We start from the raw sequence: 21,901 nt of genomic DNA, 5'->3' as shown, positions 1-21,901 counted from the left end.
ACATCAAACTGCTCACAACAAGGTCTGTGGATAATCTTGAGAAACCAAGTAGGTATTGCATCCACACACCTTTCTCTTCATCCATCCTTGATCTTACCAGGTTTTTGCGCTATTTTAGTGCCTGAGTTCTGTGTTAAAGTTATATTTTATTCCCCTCTATTGTATAATGGTGAAAGAAAGAAATCTCAAAATGTGCACAAATACTATCTTCATGATTGAGAACTAGAGGTGTGTGATTTGGGTGAACTAACCCTTTAAACTGAGGTACCACACCTACCTGACCCATTTGTTTTCACCCTTTTCTTCTTGTGTTATGTCACCACAGCCCTTATTTGCCAGGTACACATGTAAACTCTGTTTTCTCTCCATCCATGCAGGTCTGCCGGCGGAGGTGTTTCGAGCAGGTGTGGCCCCTCGCTGTGAGAGCCGGGCCTGCAACCCCCGCATGGGTAACTTAGCCCTGGGTCGCCGTGTCCTGACGCAGACTGTCTGCGGAAACAACGGCACTGAGCTCTACTGCTCCTACTCTGACCCCAACTCCAACCTGGCCTGCAACGCTGCCAAGTGCGCCAAATGCAACGCCGGCCTGCCTCTCCTGTCCCACCTGGCTGGAGCCATGTCCGACTCCTCCTTCCGTCACCCCAACACCTGGTGGCAGTCGGCTGAGGGAGTGGAGTCTGAGACGGTGCAACTGGACCTGGAGGCCGAGTTCTACTTCACACATCTCATCGTAGTGTTTCGTTCGCCGAGGCCTGCCGCCATGACGCTGGAGCGGTCGCAGGATTTTGGGAGAACGTGGAAGATGCTGCAGTACTATGCCAGCAACTGCAGCGCCGCCTTTGGGATGGAGGAGGGAAAGACAGGCGTGGGTCGGGACGGGGCCACCTGCACCTCCAAATACTCGGAGGCTTATCCCTGCAACCGTGGAGAGGTGAGGAGGGCAGGGTTTGTCTCATACCTTATACATCAGTCCTTAAAATGTGTCTGAGCTCAGGTTAAAGTTGCACTGTGTTCCTGCATCAAACTAGATGGCACTATTTCTCTCAACCCAAACACAGTCAGATTGCTCAGAGAGCAGGTTGACGCAGGTGGAGAGGAGGGCGAATACACACCTGCAGTGAAACGCTGGAGGGGGGGTGACGGAGAGTTTCCTGCTCAGCTTTGTCTTCCTCTATGAATGAATTGCTAATTATATCACATCACACATGCCGTGTGTGACAGGTAAACTCTGCTACAGTCACACGCTCGTGTTTTTCTAAAGAAAGGGTTTTAAGTGCATCATTACCCCTCCTACTGGAACAAATTCAGTCCTGTCTGCTGCAAGTCACGCAACATGCGAGAGTCATACAGTCATACGACTGAGCAGAATGAAAGCAGAGCTCAGCCAGGTGTGGGAGGCTCTGTGAGTGTGTGTGTGTGTGTGTGCGTGCATGATTGAGTGTTTAATAGGCGTACTTTGACTGTAGCACGAGAGGGCTTCCTGAAGTCCATTGATGTTTAATTGAAGCAGTGTGTGTCGGGAGCTGCTCTGCAGATGTGTGTGGAGGCGCATGCCGAGCGTGGTGCTGCTCTCGACTCCCTGCAGTGCTCTCATATGTAATGTGTGTTTACGCCCTCTTTGACGGGCTCTCACTGCTACGACTTCTTCCAAGTATTCACCTGTTATGGCCTTTATTCTGCTGCTGTATCATAAATCTCTCTCTATGTGCTCCTGCTGTGTTCAAGATTTCTTGGTTTGTTCGCACGAGTGTGTAAGAATGAAACAAAGAAATATGACTCTGTTGCTTACATGTTTTTTTTTCTCCATCTTTTGTGCATGAAGGTGTGAAAAACAGCAGCTTCTTCTCTCTTCTGTTTTTCTCTGACACTGCTTCACATATTGGTTTCCGCATGTCTCAGCCACCTGTGCTGGGAGCATGACCTTCAACCTCTCACCCCTTAACTGATGACCCAGAGGTTAAAGGAGGTCAAGTAGCGCTCTGACAGCCCAGCAGCAGCTGCTGCTGCTCAGCTGTATGCACTCTCTCTGCTACTGTGTGTTTTCACTGTGAATGTACGTCACCTGTGATGACAGTTAAACAATCTGTGACCTGCACAAGGTGATGAAAACAAAGCCTTGTACTGTGTTGTATTATGGGTTGGTGCTTTAGGGCTTTAGTGCCTCAGCTCCTCTGTGTTTCATGAGAAAATACAGTGTCTATAAGCATTAATATGCACCTCCATTAATATACATAATTTCTCCGGACATGCATCTATTCAGGTTCACCTCCAATTTAGTTTTAAGCTATTATTGACCTTTAATTGACAAAACATAGGTGCTAGCTACTAGGAGGTTTTAGCTGCATCTTGTGGCCTTCATCAGCAGATGTAGTTTGCTTAGTTAGTTTTCTGTAACCGTATATGCTGCTGGGGGTCTCAGGGGGCTGGAGCCTATCCCAGCTGACCGTGGGCAAGAGGCGGGGTTCACCCTGGACAGGTCACCAGACTATCACAGGGCTGACACATAGAGACAGACACCCATTCACACTCATATTCACACCTACGGACAATTTAGAGTCACCAGTTAACCTAAAGGTTGACATCATGCTTGTAAATGGACATGTCAGCATAACATACACTCAACAATTAATTGAAGAAGTAGGGATGCTAATTCAGAATATTTTTTGAGACTGATAGCCGACACTCTTGTTTCATTGTAGAGGTGTGTGTAGTGCAATGCATCGCTCAGCGCCTCCTTGCTCTGCTCTCTCTGTAAATCGTGTTGTTTCCTGCTGTAGAGTGAGCGACCAATGGATAGCTACTTATCAAAGACAGCAAACTAGCTCAAAGACATGGCTAAACGCAAGTATGACACTAAATGTCTCATACTGTGTGGACCTTGAACTAATGACTTAGGCGAAATCTGGACCTTGTGACTGGACCAGTTGGAAACCACTGGCATATAGTCCACCCGCCCTGCACACACATGGTGACAGGGCTAACAAAGGGCTTTAACGACAGAGGAGACATCATCACAAATTAGTTGGAACAGTTTGTTGGATGTTAGATGTTGCCGCTGTGTTAGCTCATGCTAACCAGACAGATGCTGAACTGACTATTGGGTGTAATGGCATCAACATAAAGTTTGCTGATCCTTTCTAAAAGTGAAGAGGATTAATATCTGTTGAGGGGGGGCATTGTCTCTCATATAGGTGTCCACCTCTGCCTCTGGGTCATTAGTTTCTTCTTGCTGTGGTCAGCAATGTCATACAACTCCAGCCTGGGCAGCAGCACACTCTCCCGTGTAGTCATCTCCCCAGCAGCGCCAGTATATTATGTGTAACTGTTTAACTGATAGTATTAATCGGTCCAAATTCTTATTGTCAGTTAATGGCTAAACGGATAATAGTTAACATCCCTATAAAAGAGTAATTGACACATTAAACAGTGAAGAAAAATACGTTTTTAGTTGCAGCCTCATGATCATTTTCAGTGTGAGCAGCGTGGTATGAATTACTGTTGGCTTAGGTGAACAGGTGGCAGGTATTCTCAGCTTTCTGCCTATCTTCTTTCTCCCACAGCAAACATAAAAAGCATGTCATCTCTTGCACTGAAAGCTCTCTGTGTTCACCTGTAATGTGGGAAAAAATCGTGTGTGTGTGTGTGTGTGTGTGTGTGAGCTGGGTTTTCTTGTCTTATTTATGAGGTCAGCTGGGCTGGAAGAATGTGAGTGTTTGTTGTAGAGACTGACCTCCTTAGGGAAGAGAGCGAGGCAGACCAGCCAACACACATATCCTTTCTCTTTTCCACAGTTCCTCGAACACACACACACACACACACACACTTGCCGTGCCCTTTCAGATAAACACATACAGTCGGCTCTCCGTCTGTCTGCTGGGAAGGAAGTGCCGTTGCTCTGATGGATGTTGGTACTGTTGGCTAGACACCCATCCCCCCTCTCTGTTTCCCTCTCTCTGTCTTTCTCCTTCCATCAATGCCCATTGTGCCTGTTTACCAGATTACAGTTCACAGTGCTTTGATGGAATTACGCCTGTTTAAGCCGGACTTACTTTTTATTTTTTCAGCCTCAAGTGGACACATGGCCTACAGTGAACCCACTGCCTCAGGACGCAGGTGGACAAAGTTTAAATGTGGTTAAAGTGGCTTTTTGACCTCCATGTTTATATTGACTGGTGGCTTCCAAAGAGCAAAGGTTCTCAGAGACACAGCAGTGACAGTGAAAGCTTAAAACATTTTCTTCTGCATTTGTAAATTCAATTAAAGTCAAAGGCTCCCTGTGGAGTTGTCTTGTAAACAGATGCCAGTATGAATGTTTACAGTCTGTGTTTCTCACCAAAACACAGCGTGTATCCCCGAGGCCCAACAAACCCGATGAATGCGTTTCCTGTTTCCATAAACATTTGCAAAGTATTTTGAAAACGGCATCGTTTATCACAGTTGGCCATCTATGACTCCTATTTTTTACTGTGGTTTGTTGGGACATTGCTTCGTTTTTATGCATGTTACCACCAACAACCGTGGATTCATGAAAGAGCGTGAAAAAGAATATGCGTTGCGTGCCTGTACATGTGCACTGTGTCCTTGTTCGAAAGTACAAATAGAGTTTGAGATAAAAAAAAAAAATCGAGGACCCGTTATTTTAAAACAAGCAGCAACCTCCGGGGCTGAGTAATGAAGCCAACGCGGAAGTGCCAAAAACAGCAGTTCTTTGAATGGCTGCGTGAGGCTGGCTCCAGAAACAAGTCAATCCCCACAGACCCCAATGTTAAAATAATCAGCTTTACAATAGAAATAAACATGTTTACAACCTGGTACAAAAAAATGATTTTCGTCTCTGTAGCTAACTTTGTGCGGCATCACCACAGTCTAATGCAGGATTTATACTTCTGCGTCAAATCGACGCCATACCTTTGGCGTAGGCTCTTCATTGATGTAGTGGAAACCAGACCATCCGTGATGTTGAACTTGACACACCAGAAAAAAACCCAGAAGGGGATACTCATCCGCTGCAGCTGAATACAACCCTGGTCATCTGGCAAAGAGAAAGGAGTCTATGACTTATTTTTAACAGGTTTCCCCACTTGTAAAAAAAACCCCCACTTACATTCACTTATTTTGGTGGAAAAAAGGTATATGAGTCACATCCGTCCTTCACTACTCCGCAGCTCCACCCTCTCATCATTTATGGTAATTTCTGGCTCTAAAAAATCAAGATGGCGACAACAGAAATGCTGAATTTGAAACTTCAGAGTTCACAAACCAATGGGTGACGCCACACTAGCTACATTCATCATTTTATCCAGTCTGTGGTTAAAACATTGCTCAATAGTGGCATCAGTGGTTAAGAAACTCCACCACACCATGACTCGTCTCACCCGTGCAAGAGATGCACAGTCATTCAAAGTATTTTTTCTGCTGCAAGAGAACACTTTTTACTGTAGTTTACAATTAATGACATCTTCTTGCAACTCAGACAATGAGTTCAAATAATTGAGGAAAGTGAAAATGCCAACAATAATGTCGATAAGAAGTTGAATGTGCACTGTTGTCTTTTAAAATTGTTTAAAAAGCAAGAAAGTTAAACAGCAGTTTGCCATTTTCCACAGGATTTTGTCATATTGTTAAATTTAGAAAAACATAAATAAACACAGAGAAAATTCCTGGATTCCCATAAAACCCATTAAGGAGTCTTAGCGAGACTTTCATTCATTGAGGGTTCAGATTAACATAAACCTGGGTCTCATCAGCGTATTTGTGAACACTAATATTTTGTCTCCACATTCAAAGGAAAACTACGAGACGTCATTGTGTAGTAAAAGCTCCACGATGGCCTTGTGTGGAATTTGTGTAGTGTAAAGGAAGCCTCGACACTCATGTCTATGTGCATGCCAGTGTGGTTGTGTGTGTGTGCTGGTGTTGCTGTGGTGTCACCGGGCTGTCGCGGCCCTTTTGTGCAGCCCTGAGTTATGTGAAGCTGGATCTCCGTCCCTGTCTTTGTCTGGCCCTGCTCTCCGTGGTCTCCTGCGGACCGGCGCCCCTCATCCTATTTGTCGTGTTCTCTTAATTGTGGACCACAATGCCGTGACCCCGCGACCTTTTCCAACAACAGGGAAATTAATAGTGCTCCTCCCATCACACTCTCGGCCAGTCATCCAGCCAATGAGGGAGCCACATGGGGTCTTTCTGCTTGCATCTCACTTCAACCAAAGAAAACAGACTCACATAAACACACACTCGTCCAATGATATCAATGACAGCCAACGACAACAACACACACTTTGTATAGAGACACACTACAAACACACACATTTCTTTCACAGCAAGGGCCTGGGCAACATTTTCACCCCGACAACAGCAGCGGTGTTGGTTGCTATTGGCAGCAGTAGCTATGGCGATGGCAGCCTATAAAGGGATCTTCGATTTGAAGGATGTCCAGGGACCAGACAGGGAGGGAGAGTGAGGGGGAGAAAGACTGTGTGCACTCAGTTAAGGACACCCAGCACCCTCATGGTCACGTGAGGATGTAGTCAATGATGGGGAGGTGTGAGGTCATAGTTTAGTGCACAATGATACCAAAACAAACCCCCCGTTAACATGATAGATGTAGTGACATGAGTAGCATCAATGAACCTGATTGTGCTGCTGAATACTCCCGTCTACTGCCTGTAAATCATGAAGTGAGGCTGCAAGAAAGAACAGCGTCCATCTTCTCTTTTGTTCTCTGCACTCTGCTCTCTGCCTGTATTTTCCTATTTTCTCCTTATTTCGCTGCTGTCAAGACGTTTCTGGGCACAGCATGCAGGTGAAGATGGGACTTAATAAAAAGGTAGCGACCAGGTGTCAGACCATAAGCTGGGATTCAGGGAGGGCCCATTCACTGGACCTTTTCAGGGTCCTAGCCATTCATGTGGGTGGGCCTGAGATCAATTCAGTCTGGCAACTTAAACATGGACCGATCTTCAAACTTACAAACATAATGGACTGCACAGATTTGCAACTGCACAGCCAAATTTTGAAGAAATTTGTCCCAATTTCCTCTTTGAAAAAACAGGCAGTGAGTGCCATGTTTCTCCAGGCAGGTGTTAAAATGACATGTCTCAAAAATTTATTGAGTTTCCTGAGATCACAATAAGCCAAGTAAAACTACAAGTCTGTCTTTGTTAACAGAGGCTAACAGAGGTGATGTTTATTCAGATTGCAGGCTTCTGACGTCTCTTTTGCTGCCTGGAAAATTAGCACAAACTACCCATGGGAACTTTTGCCCGTAAATATCAGAAGGTAACACAATTTGAAATACTACAGCAGATCTCTCTCTATCTCTGATCAACAGGTGATCTACCGCACTCTCCCAAAGTGGGAATCCTTGGATCCATTCGGGGCGGAGGGCCAGCAGCAGCTGAGGGTGACCAACATCCGAATCCGACTGCTGAAGCAGCAGCCATGTCCCTGCCAGGCCAAAGACCTCGCCTCCGCCAACGAAGCTCTTCCCACTCAACACTTCGCCATCTACGACCTGATAGTGAAGGGAAGTTGCTTCTGTAACGGACACGCCGAGCAGTGTGTTCCTGCAGCGGGATACCAGCCCATCAGAGACCGCACCAACCATGTGGTAAGAGAGGAGCACTGAGTGAGTGTATCAGCTCATCATTCAAGAGTTTTTTTTTTACGATAAAAGTGCTGGGGGGCATTGTCACCTCGCAGCAAGACGGTTTGGGCTTCGAATCCACCGGCCGGCCGGAGCCCCTCTGTGTGGAGTTTGCATGTTCTCCCCGTGTCACCTTCTACAGGGTTGTTTCTTATGAATTACATGCACCACACATTTTTATTACTGCCCCCTGCAGTGCACGTTTGAGCAGGTACCTGTGAATGAGCAGGAGATACAAACAAAATGTGAAATGGCCAAACAAACTCATGCGCCACTAGTGGTCAAAAACTCTATAGGGTACCTTTACACTTTGAAATTTAACTTTAATACTATTGACATACTGTCATTGCTTGAATGTTCAATTTGACCTTTAGATCTTTCTCTGAAAAAACTAGGACGTGCTAAGATTAAGATTTGTTTTGGGGTTGTTTTGTTTACCAAGAAACTACCAATACTCGTATTTCCAATGCAAATAAGCTTATTTGAATCCTTGATGCCGTGAGACGAACGCACCACTCTCTCTTCACTCTGCCTTTGTTCTGACGTACAGACATTTCTTTCACTGGCTTTGTTATTTCTCGTGAAGTAATCACACCCCATGGGCAGGCTTTTCCCTTGTTCTAAGGAAGATTATAAGGCTTGATACTCAGAGACTAAACAGCTTGTTCACTTTGTGTTGACAGTCGTCTTAATAACAGAGTAAAGAACGGCGGTTCACCTTTCTCTCTCATGCTCCCTCTGTTCTTCTGGCTCTGTCCGCTCAGATAATCAGCTGCCTTTCCTGTTCATACCAAACACAAGAGATGCAGATATTGATTCAAGGGTTAATGATGGTGCTGATGTGTTAATGAAGGTGTGAACAGACACAGGCAGTTCTGGATTGTTGTTCCTGGAGAAGTGTTGGAGAGTTTATGCTCCTATCGCAACCATCTCAACAAACACAAACGTCTGTTCTGCTGTAATCAGCGAGGCTAGACGGGGAAAGCGAGAGTCAACAAGGAGTTTCCCTCACAGCTTACATAAGCAAAGACATTTAGACAGATAAACAACAGTGCTACATCCGTACATACAGGAGGAAAGCCTGACTTGTGTGGGATGTTTGAGAGTGATAGCGAGTTTACACTGGTTTAGATTACATTTGTGTTTCTACACAAACACCCAACAAAACACACGGATATCTTGTTTTTAAAGATTTGCAAACATGATATGTACTGAAATAAATGTTTTACAGTTGGAAAACACATTTCTCTCTGATTGACAACTTATGTAATGGTGTCACTTGTTGTCATCTAGCTCCAGTGGTGGAAGAAGTGCTCAGATCTTGCACATACCAGTGCAGTAAAAGTCAGACCAGATCAAATGCCTTGTGTGAGAAAGCTGCTCTTGATTGGTCAGAATCTCCATGTGGGAAAAATCCAGGAAGTAAAGCAAACGTTGAAGAAGAGTACACTTGCAAGATAAATGTGACACTTTCTAATGTCACAATGGAGGGACAACTACGCAGGTTGATTTTAGCGCTGCTCATCGTGGACTATATTGCTGTCATTGTCATTTTAGTCAAACCATACAGTTTGAAAACGAGGCGCGGCTCCAACTAGAAAACAATGTTTTGATGCATTGGATGTGCTGAATGTGCATATTAAGGCAGTTCAAGAGGAGGTGCACATTAATAATCCTCCAGGACTGTAACATGCTCATGTTTAACCCAAACAATGTGTCTTGTGACTGCAGTTGGTTCACATCCAGGTCGGAACACGTCTCACCACAAACGAACCGCACCAGAGTTCGTTTGTAACCGGACTGAGACCACCTCTTCAAGAAGGTCTTGGTCCGGTTGTTTTGGTGCACACCTGAGTGTGACTGCTGTGTTCACACCTGCCCAAACAAACCGCACTGAGGGGGCAAACGAACTTGAGTTCAATTAAACCGAACCAAACAGGGCAGGTGTGAAAGCACCCTTGGTGTATATTATATTTAGAGTATTTTCACAGCTTTACCTTGCTGTCAGACAGCAATTTCTGACAAGGATCTGAAGCTGTTAGTGGTCTCTTCAGTTCCACACAGGACCCACAGGATTTGTCCATTATATTTTGTAGTAATAATAGAATCTGCAAAGTAACTAAAGCTATCAAATAAACGTAGTGGAGTATACACATAAAGTAGCAGAACATGTAAATACTCAACTAAAGTAAAAGTACTTTCTGGTCTGTTTGACATCCTGTAAGTCAGTTAGTGCATGACATGATTCAATGACATATTCTGTACCGTATCAGATTCAATAAATTGCATCCTGACAAGCAGCTGATACGAAGCAGATGAAAATGTTTGGTGTAACATGTGATTAATGAATGAGACGATTCATGTGTTTTCTTTGCAGATACCAGTGTTTTCTCGTAATGAAGCTGTTGATAGCTGATTTATTAGACGCAGTCTCTAAATCTTAAAATCTGACTATTTTCATGCCAAGAAATTCCAAGTGGCTCTACGGCGTGTTTTCATCAGGATATCCTTCTTTTGAGGGCAGCAAATTTCCTGAAACAGTCTTCACACCACGGGGCTGTGAGACCTGCCAGAGAAATAATAATAACAATATTTAATAATACATCATTTTAATGCTTCCTTGCATGTCTGACGTTCATTTGTCATCACAAGTATCAGTCCAACTGCACCTGAGAGTTCAAGTTTGAACAGTAAATCCTTCTTAACCGTCCTCACAACATTACCTCAGGTCATCGGAGCGTTGTTCTGCCGTGTGCCATGCAGGCAGCGTTCAGTAAACACACAGACGTTATATAAGTGACTGTTCCAGCAGTTTTATCAGCAGTTTGTTTTGTGTCTCTGTTTCGACTGAGAGCCGCCGTTTATGACAAAACCCAAACAAACAGAGCTGCACAAGATGGAAGATGAGGGCAGAGATTACCGATCGCTCAGGGAAGGGCGTGTGCAGCGATGAAAGGAGTACTCAGGTCCTTTACTTCAGTAAATGTACTAATAACACACTGTGCAAATACTTCAACACGAGTAAAAGTCCTGCATTGAAAACCCTGTGTAAAAGTATGTAGGTATTGATTGTGTAGTGAAATGTTCCCTGTCAGTGTTTTACTATTATATCTGATGTTTTTGGATTCATATTTTGCATTTTACTGCTGTAGATGTTTGAGGTTGGGCTCATTTTAACTCCTTTATACACTGCTGGGTAGTTTAATCTCAACCCAGTCTCACATCAAAATGTGTAACAGCCATGTTAGTCCATTAGCTTCACAATTATAGCTCTAAAATTGTGAGATGCCTACATTTTTTGGCCTATTCTTTTCTATTAGCCTGCGTCCTTGTCATGTCAATGCCCAGCGTCTTTCTTTGAAGCAGAAGAAATGGCGGACATTTGATCTGTTGTCTGGTGAAAATGCAATATTTAAAAAGGCAGTGGAATGAGGCACATCCATGGCACACAGTCCAAAACAGTAGTTAGATGTGCCATTTCTGCCGACAACACAAACCAGGAGGATCATGGGTAATGTAGCCTTCTGCTATGAGTAGGTATAACTGCAGCTGGAGCAGATACATGCCCTTCCTTCTTGCTATGGCTCACCCAGCATACCTACACGTCAGTACATGATCAGCCGCCTTCACTCTGTGGCCCGGAAGCGGACGTTCCGATGAAATTGCTAAGTTAGCAATTGGCTAGCTATGAAGTATTACGTTAAAAGAGAGGTGGTTAAGACAGAGAACGTTGCTAAACTAGCTGTGTCCCTGTCACAGGCTGCAGCCTTCGAAGGCTGCATTTGAAGACCGATTGCGTCACATTGGCGTGACCAAGGCCGTCCCATTTTGAAGACTCGGCCGGGAAATGCAGCCTTCTTTCCCAAAATTTGGAGGATGCCACAGATGAATCCTTCGTTGCCCAGCCTATCCCAACATGCATTGCGCGCCTGTGACGATTATATATATATTGAGTTAAGTTAACTAACCATTGTTAACTAGCTAACGGTTAACTGTTGCTAACGTTACTATTAGCTAAAAGCACACAGCTTAAACAATCTTAATTTAATAAGTTTACCTGAAAACAGTCCATCAGCCTGAAATATATCAGACAATGATTCAAACAACACACCAGCTACATTGGTTTAGCATAGCAACCACCATAGCAACAATAGAAAATGTCGTATTCCAACAATTTTCTGACGAGGCCTGACATAATCTCCATAATAACCAATAAACTTAACATCATGAACATTCTCTGAAGGAAGATTGTGAAAATACAAGGCACATTTCTCACTGGAAATGCTTTCAAAATGCATTTTAATGCTGAAGTTATCTTAAAATATTATATTTTCTACTAACACCATAATGAATGTCCACCTTTTTTGTCAGTGTTTTCAAAAAATACATTTGCCTGTCACATGACGAGGACGAAGGCCAGTAGAAAAGAATTTTCTCAATACACAAAGAAGCGCTTCATTGTTTGGTTTATCACAAACATTAAAAATCATCATCAGGTGTGGAAAAACTGTGGTCTGAATAGTAACTAGAGCCGCCAGACAAATGTAGTGAAGTAAAAAGTACAATAGCAACCTTTGAGATGCGGTGGAGTGGAAGTATGGAGTTAAATAAAATGGAAATACTGAAGAACAAATTCAAGGTTCTTGTACTTGACTCAAGTACAGTACTTAAGTCATTTTTGGGCTCCCCAGGGTGTCTTCCTATACACTAAGTATAGGGTGCAGCATTATATTATTGTACAGTGTTTGGACTGCTGCATGTTAGGCATGTGAGCTTAAGCATGCAGTGTTTTGTCTGCTTTTAGAGTGTGTGTGTGTGTGTGTGTGTGTGTGTGTGTACAGTAATAATCAGCGGTGAAAGTGGCCCTCAGATACGTCGAGTCATTACTGCTCAGACACTGTGAGACTAAAAGACCAGTTTGTTTGTTGTTGTTGTTTTGTGCTCCTGTGCCCCCACATGGGGATTTTTGCGGTTCAGGGTGATTACACTGTCTGTTAGTTAGCTACAAAGCCAACACACACACACACACACACACACACACACATAATGACATATGGACAGCTACTGAAGCATTAACAGCAATTAGTCCAGTCAGGACATGTGTGTTTGCTTTAATACAATCTGTCTGTCTCTCTTACCGTCTTGCTTTTCATTTATGTCACTTACGTCTTCTTTATGTTTTTGACTCATTCATCTTGCACATTCTCAGTCTCTCTTCTACAGACACAACACTCCGCCTGTCTTTATGCCTCTGTGCCAGTGATAGCCATGGCCGGAGGCATTATGTGTTTGGGTTGTTTGTCCCATTCTCATGAACACGATACCTCGAGAACACTTCAAGGGGATTTCTTCAAGTTTGGCACAAATTTCCACTTGGACTCAGTGATGAACGATGTGATTGTGTTTGGTGGTCAAAGGTTAAGGTCACTGTGACCTTACATCTGTCCCATTCCTTTCTCATTCTTAGACAATCTGGTTTAAATACATATACTACTTTTCACATCGTCACCTCATGCATTGAGTAACACACCAGACAACTCACCTTAAGTTGCTGGTAGCTGCTTGTAGTAGCTTTTTTTTCCTCAGTACGCAGCTAGCTTTAGTTGACCTATGTATGTAAATTTGCCACTGTAGGAACAGTGGTTGCATAAAGCTTCAAAATGAGCCACGACTTGTCATGGGGGAGAGTTCGTGCCTCAAGCAAGGGAGTTCAAGTATCTTGAGGGAGTTCAAGGTCTTGTTCATGAGTGAGGGTAGAATGGAGTGCAAAATGGCTTCGGCGGTTTGGTGCGACATCTGCAGTGATGCAGGCGCTGTGCCGGACTGTTGTGGTGAAGAGGGAGCTGAGCCAGAGGGCGAAGCTTTCGATTTACTGGTCCATCTACGTCCCAACCCTCACCTATGGTCATGAGCTCTGGGTAGTGACCAAAAGAATGAGATTGCGGATACGAGTGGCCGAAATGAGTTTCCTCTGTGGGGTGTCTGGGTCAGTCTTAGAGATAGGGTAAGGAGCTCAGACATCTGGAGGGAGCTTGGAGTAGAGCCGCTGCTTCTTCGCATTGAAAGGAGTCAGTTGAGGTGGTTCAGGTATTTGATCAGGATCCTCCTGGGCACCTCCAGTTAGAGGTGTCCCGGGCACGTCCCACTGGTAGGAGGCCCCGGGGCAGACCCAGAACACACTGGAGGGATTACATATCTCATCTGGCCTGGGAATGCCTTTGGGTCCCCGAGGAGGAGCTGGAAAGTGTTGCTGGGGAGAGGGACGTCTGGGGTGCTTTGCTTGGCCTGCTGCCCCCGACCCAGCCCCAGAGAATCGGATGAAGATGGATGGATGGATGGATTAATAATTTCTATAATAAAAAATCGATTCTTGGAGTCTGTGTATTGATACGATGTCGCCACGCAATAATATCACAAAACTATGCTGTATTGATTTTCTTTCCTCCATCATCGTCATCGGCGATCACCTGAAGTCAAGTATGATGGTCCTCCCTGGGTGTCCTTGTTGTGGGTCTTCAGATGGCTGAAGAGGCCAATTCTGGAGCCACAAACTTTCTTGCAGTGTGGGCATGGATGTTGGGTGCTGGCGGTGGGATGTGTGGGGGCCTGCTTGGTGGAGAGCCTCTCCTTCCTCTGCTGCTGCCTGATTCTGGCAGCCTGTTGGAGATGATCTTCATGGAAAGTGGCACCTTTATGCAGGCAGTTTCTCCATGCAGGTCTTTGACTGGCAGTAGCTTCCGAGTTTGAGCTGTTGATGTTGAATTTTTTGAGACTGGTTCTAATGTTGTCTTTGTAGCGCTTTTTCTGGTCTCCTGGTGCATGTTGACCGGTGGAGAGTTCAGAGTAGAGGACTTGTTTTGGAGGGCGCCCAAGCTGCAGAATTTAAGGCTTTAAGCTTACGATTGTGTCCTTGTTAAGATCTTCGTTGTCACTTGCTTATTTATAATGGTCACGGAAACAGTAAGAACATTACGGAGCAGAAGTTTTAAGATTCCAACATTATCTGTTTGCTATCAGTGACTTCCAGAAACATTTCTATCAGCTCTCAGCATCACACATCAGTCCGGCTCTACTGTGTCCTGTGAATGACAGAGTTTACATGGTTGCGTGTGTGCAACTCTCAGTGTGTACATGTGTTAATTGTCCCGTATCACGGTATGGTAAACATGTGAAATGGGTTGAAATACCAGCTGTCTGGACCCGAGCCAGCTGCTGCTGCTGCCCTCTCCCTCTTCTTCTATGTTTTTTTCTTTTTCCGCGCCCCTCGTTTCTCTCCACTCGTTTCCACTTTTCCATTAATTACTTCTTCTTTTTCATTTTTGTGATATGTGTCATTAGGTCTCCTGCCGCCTATTTTCCCGGACCACTCATTTATGCAATTGCTCCCCTTATTAGTGTGATTGAAATGGTGTGTGTGAGATCAGTCATGTGTGTTCACCTCTACATTGCAGGACTGATCTGGGGTCAGGTCATGCAGAGAACATGTTGTATTCTATAGCATGTGGATGTGTTTAACTCTGTGCTCAGTGCAGTGTGTGAATCCGAGCTGTCACACACCGTGGGAAACAATCGCAAGAATTGGTGTGTGTCTTTGTGCGTTTGCAGTTATTTTCTGTGGCAATCAGTGTGTGTGTCTACCTCTGCGATGGTTGTATAATAGTGTGTGTGTCCGTCCTACATTACAGTTGCACGGTATAACGCAAACAAATAAAGAGCTTCCTCAGATGCCTTGCCCCCCTCCCTCCCTCCTCTCCTTCAATCATTATCCAGCATGCATGGCATTCCAGCTCACAGGAATGACAAGGAGATTGTTATTGTGCTCTCAGCGCTGCATACTTGCACTCTTCTCATACACACACACTCGTATACGCACACACACACAGGCTTTTCAGACCAGAGGCCCGTTCTTGTTTCCAGTGATGAAGCCAAACAATCAATCTCCATTCACTAATTTTCAGGCGAGGCAGTACGAGAGAGTGGAAGAGATGGAGTGAGAGGAAGTGGAGAAAAGCAGAGAGTGAGTCACACAAAATGAGAAAGAGAAGAAGAAACAGAGAGTGTGAAACCTAAGAGGAAGTCCTAACATGCTTGTCCTCACATGGGAACCTTTCCTCTTCATCACACTGACCTCTTTGTTCCTCCCATCCTTCCATCTCGACCTCTGTCCATCAGTTTTGCTTGTTGCTAATGAGCTCCCTCTGTCTTCCTCTTTCTCTCAGGTCCATGGGAAGTGTGTGTGCAGACACAACACTGCAGGTGATCACTGCGAGCGCTGCTCTCCTCTCTACAACGACCGACCCTGGCAGCCCGCTGATGGACTGACGGGCGCTCCACACGAATGTCGGAGTGAGTCAAACAAACACAGTCACACCTTTTCCACCACAGGAACTTAAGACAATCACCATGTATCCCTTTTTACCTAGTTTAAATCCCTCCCCAGTCAAGAATGTGTTATTCTTATGTTTATGTCCCCTAAAATGTCCGACCTTGACTATACTGGCTTGTATCTGTGGAAAGTTTGTCACCAGGGAGGTGTTCACATTCCTCTACATTACTCTATCTGTTCACTTCCCTTAAATCTAAAGCCTGTTTCAAACTGCACAAGGCCCCAAAACTCAGAGCAGAAAAACACCCCACATCATCTCTTTTTTCCACTGCCCAATCAGATGATTTGAGAGGCGGGCCTTTTGAGGTGGTCACGACAACAAGTTTACAGTTGGTAAACAATGGAGGAGAAACTGGTGGTAGCGGTTGCTGGATACCCAGAGCTATACGGCCCGACGATAGACAGCAGGTTGTCAAACTGCCCCTGAGTCATCCTAAAATATGCCTGGAAACAGCCATCATCGAGGCGAAGCTCCTGGACCAACTGGTGGTACTCCTCATGATCCACCATCTTTTTTAGGGTCTCATGATTATATATCTCATCTGGCCTGGGAACACCTTGGGGTCCCCTAGAAGGAGCTGGAAAGCGTTGTTGGGGAGAGGGACGTCTGGAATACTTACTGCCCCCACAACCCGGCCTGGGATAAGCGGTTGAAGATAGATACTAGATGGATGGATGCAAATATGTACCGAACTCAAATAAAATGTCTCACTAAAGTCATTTTAAATTCAGTGCTTCTCCTAGAAAATCCACCGATAAATATATAACCAATATGAACCCTGTATTTTAGTCCAAAGCTGCAGTGACTGACAGTTCCTGTTGGTTTCCTCCCTCTCACACCAGAGTGTAAATGTAACGGACACGCTCAGAGCTGCCGTTTTGACTGGACGGCATGGCGTGAGTCTGGCCAGCGCAGCGGAGGCGTGTGTGACTGTCTGCACAACACAGAGGGACGTCAGTGTCAGAAATGCAAAGCCGGCTTCTACAGAGACCCACAGAGACCACAGACGGCCCCCGACTCCTGCAAACGTAAGATACTAACACACACGTCACATCTTTCTAAACGCTGTAGAGGGCATATAGAAAATCCTCATAATGCAGGACTACACCAGCAGGTGACTTGTGTCTAATATTTTTTCAGCCTGACCACATAATATATGCCCTCATTAAGCAGTCTTTCTTCGACTCGGCCCTAGTTGGTGCCTGTTTGCATGAGATCAGCTCAGGAATTTCACCTGTGTATATTAGATGCAGGGACGTATCCATCATTCTTTGCAAACCACGACGTGTAGAACACATTGTAAAAATGTCATAATGCAAAATTAATCACATCAGTGTTGACAAAATGTTGCTGGTGTGAATCATGACATCAACCTCATACATACCACACTGGCACAGTGTCTCACTCTCACAAGGAATGCTGAGGACTGAGATCGCAAGCTGGGACGTGCTGGATAACTCTGATACCTGATGGGCACCTGGCCCTGTGTGTGTTTGTGTGTGTGTGAGACAGCAGACGGCCCACGCTCCAGCCAACGTTTACACCGTAGTTAATCATCAGATGGTGGCATTCCTTCGTCCTGACTCAAAGCTCGACACAAACACACACACCCCTGCACGTCCATCTCGGGCTTGTTTTGCCATTTTTCATGTTTGACTCAGAGCTCGAGTAGCTTCAGGGTAATCATTGGTAGTAGTGTGTGAGGGTCCTCTGTCTGTGTGTATGTGTGTGTGTGTGAGCAGCGTGCTGCCCTCCGGTGATGAGACGAGTCTTAAGTAAACACACGATAGTCATCCGTAAACACAGAGCAGTGGCTACATTCCCCGTCTGATTATGTGTCAGATTTGACCCAGTGAGCTTAGTCCTGCAGGTATGCTGGACTCACCCACAGTTACTACATGAGTGTGTGTGTGTGTTCATGTAGGCACACCCTTTGAATTTAAAACAACTTTCAAATTGCACCAAACCATTCAAAAACATCTCGGGGGGAGAATGTTGGCTAACAGCCCAGTTGTGACATGGGGTGTTACATATTTTATAGAGATCATATAACAGAAATTTAAACATTTCTTAGGAAATGTTTAAATTTTTACACCCCTCAACCCAACCCACCACCTCCTATATCTCCATAAACAAGTAAATAATACAAAAATAATAATTAATAGGAGTAGATTACAACAGTCAAGTCTACAGCAATGCTAGCAGCTCAAAGAGGCTGTACTATGAGATAAATGCTAACATTAGCATGTGATAAGCAGGTATGATGTTTAACGTGTTATTTTAGCGTGTTAACATACTAACATTAGCTTAATTAGCTAATGTTAGCATGTTAACATGTGGAACTTAGTACTTTGTGTTTGGTGCTAATTAAATTAGCATGAAACACAAAGTACAACTTTGACTCATGGGAATGCCATTAGTTCTGAGGTATCTGGTCATAAAACAAAGTATTTGACCAACAGAAATTTTGATGTGATGGGGCACCAGAGTTATAACTGTTCATCCTGAGGGGGACATGAATAATCTGAACTAAATTTCATGACAATTCATCCAATAATTACTGACATATTAAACTCAAACTCACAAATGTGAACCTCATTTGCTAATTATTAGCAAAAGTTAGCATGCTAACATGCAATTCACTGAAAGCCTTTACGCACCGGCCCTGTTTTTTCAGTGCAATTACTTTCGCAAAGAATGTAAATATTGTGCGGCAAAAAGGGACATAATATTATAATATTGAACATTTCACTAAAAGGAAACTCAGTAAAATAGCTTAGTTTCCTCAGACAGACTGACAGATGTTGCTCTGGGTCAGGATCCCAGTAGTTTTCACAAATTTTGACTTTATCCAGCTAGCAAGCGAGTATTTTGCATTTTCATGTTGTTTATTTATGTCACCTCCGATGTGTAACGGTCCTAAGATGGTGGCAAACATTACACCCACCTAGCATCAGCTTGTTAGCATGCTAACGTTAGCTTGTAGCTCATAGGACAGCCTCAAAGAGCTGCTGCTAGCGTAACTGTAGACTCTAGTTTTTAGCCATATATCTTTAACCTTGTCACAATCATAAAGCAGGTACACCAACCAGCATAAATACTTTTACTTTTACTTAAAGACTTTTACTTCTTAGTTTGAGCCCAGGCGCTTTGCTTTCTATCTATTCAGGATCTTCTTTTGGAGCAGAGGTATGCCAACAGGATACAGCCTCATTGTTCTCCAGTATTTTATTAGTATTTTATTAGTTTTATCTTATGTCTTTTCCCCATGCCAGCTGAAGACCATAAAACTTTTGGTGTTGATGTCTCAGATAAGATCATAAAAAACTGATGCATCGCCCATTTTGTGAACAGACAGATTGGATTTCAGTGGTTGGGTTGGGTTTCATGTGTGTTTTTTTTTTGTACCTGAACACTCACCTGTGTACGGAGGCTGGGGGGCTAATGATCCCCAATGACAGCTGATGGATAGAAAAAAGGAGCGACAGCATGCTTCGGAGAACCCCTGAGACGAAGGTACAGGTTGTGAAATCCCGCTGACAATGGAGGAATTTCCCTCCGTCGTGAGGAACATTTTTTTCATACCAGGCTCCGAGGGGCCCTGGAAAGAAAACACTCCTGTCAAGCTCGTACACACCAAACTCTTTAGTGGGGGGATAGTTACAGCGTGTGTTTACATACAGTATGTATGTGTGGGATGTTGCTCAGGCAGGTGTCTTGTCATGTCTCATGAAGCTTTCATTGTCAGAGCTCCTTTAGATTTCCAACACACACACACACGCATATCTACACACGAGGCCTCGTGTAGTGACCCCCGTCAACTACTCATAAATTCTCACGCAGATATGTAAACACACGCGCTTACCAAACACATCGTCACACGTGTTTTTGCTTTACATGGAACTGAGGTGGTGCTGTAATCTGGGTTAATTATTAATGTGTAGAGGCTGCTCAGTAAACAATCGTGTAGATAAGAGCCTGATACACACACAAGTACACGCACACAATGTCTTGTAATGGACAATACAGTGTTTGTATGTCTTGTGTGTGCTTGTGTGCATGTCTATAAAGGTGATATCTTTATGATTTTATTGATATGGCGCAGCTCGATCTCATGATAGGGTTTATCTTATCCTTCGTTGCCTCAGCTGATTGGTCAGATAAACTGTCTGGTTTGTAGTTTAGCGAGGTTAAGATGACATCGCTCTTATAGGCTGAAGACACCGTGGGAAACGTGTCATTCCGGATATCATTTTATTGAGGGATACAGGGAAAAAAATAACATAAAATACAAAATAAATCACATATCATTTTTGGAAAAAGGAAAACAAACAATGTAATGCAAAATATTGCTCATGTTTTTTAAAGTACCTGTTGTTCACGTCTGTTTTTGTCTAACCAACAGTCCAAAGCATAAATATTTGATGTGCAATATACAGCATCTTTAAAAACATTTAATGCTATGCTAAACAGTCACAACAGCAGTGTACAGGATTCAGTAGCATCTACTGTTGAGGACTGCAGATTGCAACCAGCTGAAACTTCACCCATGTGCCAAGCGTGAACTCCCAGTTAGAATTCCTTCAGTGTTCATTGTTCAGGAGGTTTTAACCGAGAGCTGAATTATTCACAGAGGTCTCTTCCTCTCCAAAAGAAACGGACTAGTTGATTACAGCTTGTAAAAACACTAAATAAAACAGGTTCATGTTTCAAATCAGTTTTTCTCTGACGCTGTTCGGGTCATTGCAAACGGGCTGCTAGCGTAGCACCTGCTAATGTGCGCTCAGCTTTTTTTCTCCTATACCTTAATATCCAGACATTCACGAGGTTTTCACTGTAAGTCAGTATTTCCACAGAGGTCTCTTCCTATCCAAAACAAACGAACCCAGTGATTTAAAGTGGCAAAAACACAAAATAAAGCAGTTTTATGTTAAAAATCTGTTGTTGTTTTTTTTAGTGCTAATCCGCTTTCTAATTACGGTGGCTGACATGAAAACGCGAATGTCCCTATCTAGAGCTGGTGTTTGGTTTGGCTCGTGCTGGGCTACTGTAGAAACATGGCGGGGCAACATGGCAGACTGTAGAAGGGGACTCGCTCCCTATGTAGATATAAACGGCTCATTCTAAGAGAACAAAAACACAACAATGCTTATTTTCAGGTGATCATACACTAAAGAAAACACACTAATTATGTTTATTATATTATACACCAAAGGGTGAGCCAAAATGTCAAGGCACGCCTGTATTTATATCTGTGCACAATGGCGTGTTATCACTCGACATAAGACAATAAAAATAAGACAGGTAGCTTTCATGATACTGTCTACTCAGTGGTAGGTCTTCTTTGCTGGTGCTTTGTGATAATTTGCTCCATACAATAAAGCAATCCATTGTCTCATGGCTTTCTCCTTTTAAATGTTATCATTACTCACACTGGCTGCCAATCAGGGCTTTACATGTTTAACACACTTACAATTCCCATGCGCCAACGGCAACAAATAAGTTCCCTCTGAAGGTTTTTTTAATTCAACTGAATTAAATTGCAATTTTTAGCAAGAGTTTGCCTCTTGCGACTGGCATCACAGCACCACAGTGTGCCATGGCACGCCATTTGAGACCCACTGCTTTAAGGTATACTTCAAATATAAAATAATTGGAAAAATTCAAAATACAACACGTGAGGTAAACACACTTAAAGTTGCAAGTTTCTACGAGTGACATGGCTGTATAAATGTCTTATGATTTCATGAACATCTAGCAGAAAACTAGTCTTATAGGTTCCTCAATTTTTAGACAAAAATGGAAATTGAATCATCTACATATTTTATGACAACTGGGCAGTTCATGTGATCCAGTCGAAAGCTCCAGA

General features: G+C 43.9%; 1 protein-coding gene and 1 long non-coding RNA gene across 2 annotated transcripts in view; one reads left to right on the top strand and one right to left on the bottom strand.

Annotated features, from left to right (window-relative positions):
- The window catches only part of ntn4 (netrin 4), a 31,552-nt gene that overhangs the window by 2,703 nt on the left and 6,948 nt on the right, over positions 1–21,901 (top strand). Inside the window, exons 2-5 of the mRNA XM_033614846.2 lie at positions 378–931; positions 7,331–7,609; positions 15,865–15,991; positions 16,875–17,060. Coding sequence (XP_033470737.1) covers positions 378–931; positions 7,331–7,609; positions 15,865–15,991; positions 16,875–17,060 — 1,146 coding nt within the window. The remainder of the gene's footprint in view (positions 1–377; positions 932–7,330; positions 7,610–15,864; positions 15,992–16,874; positions 17,061–21,901) is intronic.
- On the bottom strand, positions 7,617–20,327 carry LOC144461741 (uncharacterized). The gene is made up of 3 exons (XR_013490376.1): positions 19,453–20,327; positions 8,364–8,426; positions 7,617–7,860 (listed from the first exon to the last, which is right to left on the bottom strand). It is a non-coding gene; the product is annotated as an uncharacterized LOC144461741 (long non-coding RNA).

The sequence above is a fragment of the Epinephelus lanceolatus genome, chromosome 23 (genome assembly GCF_041903045.1).
Source record: "Epinephelus lanceolatus isolate andai-2023 chromosome 23, ASM4190304v1, whole genome shotgun sequence".
NCBI classification, from domain to species: domain Eukaryota; kingdom Metazoa; phylum Chordata; class Actinopteri; order Perciformes; family Serranidae; genus Epinephelus; species Epinephelus lanceolatus.
Note: the sequence above shows the minus strand (reverse complement) of the source record. Positions and strands in the feature narration are given on the sequence as shown.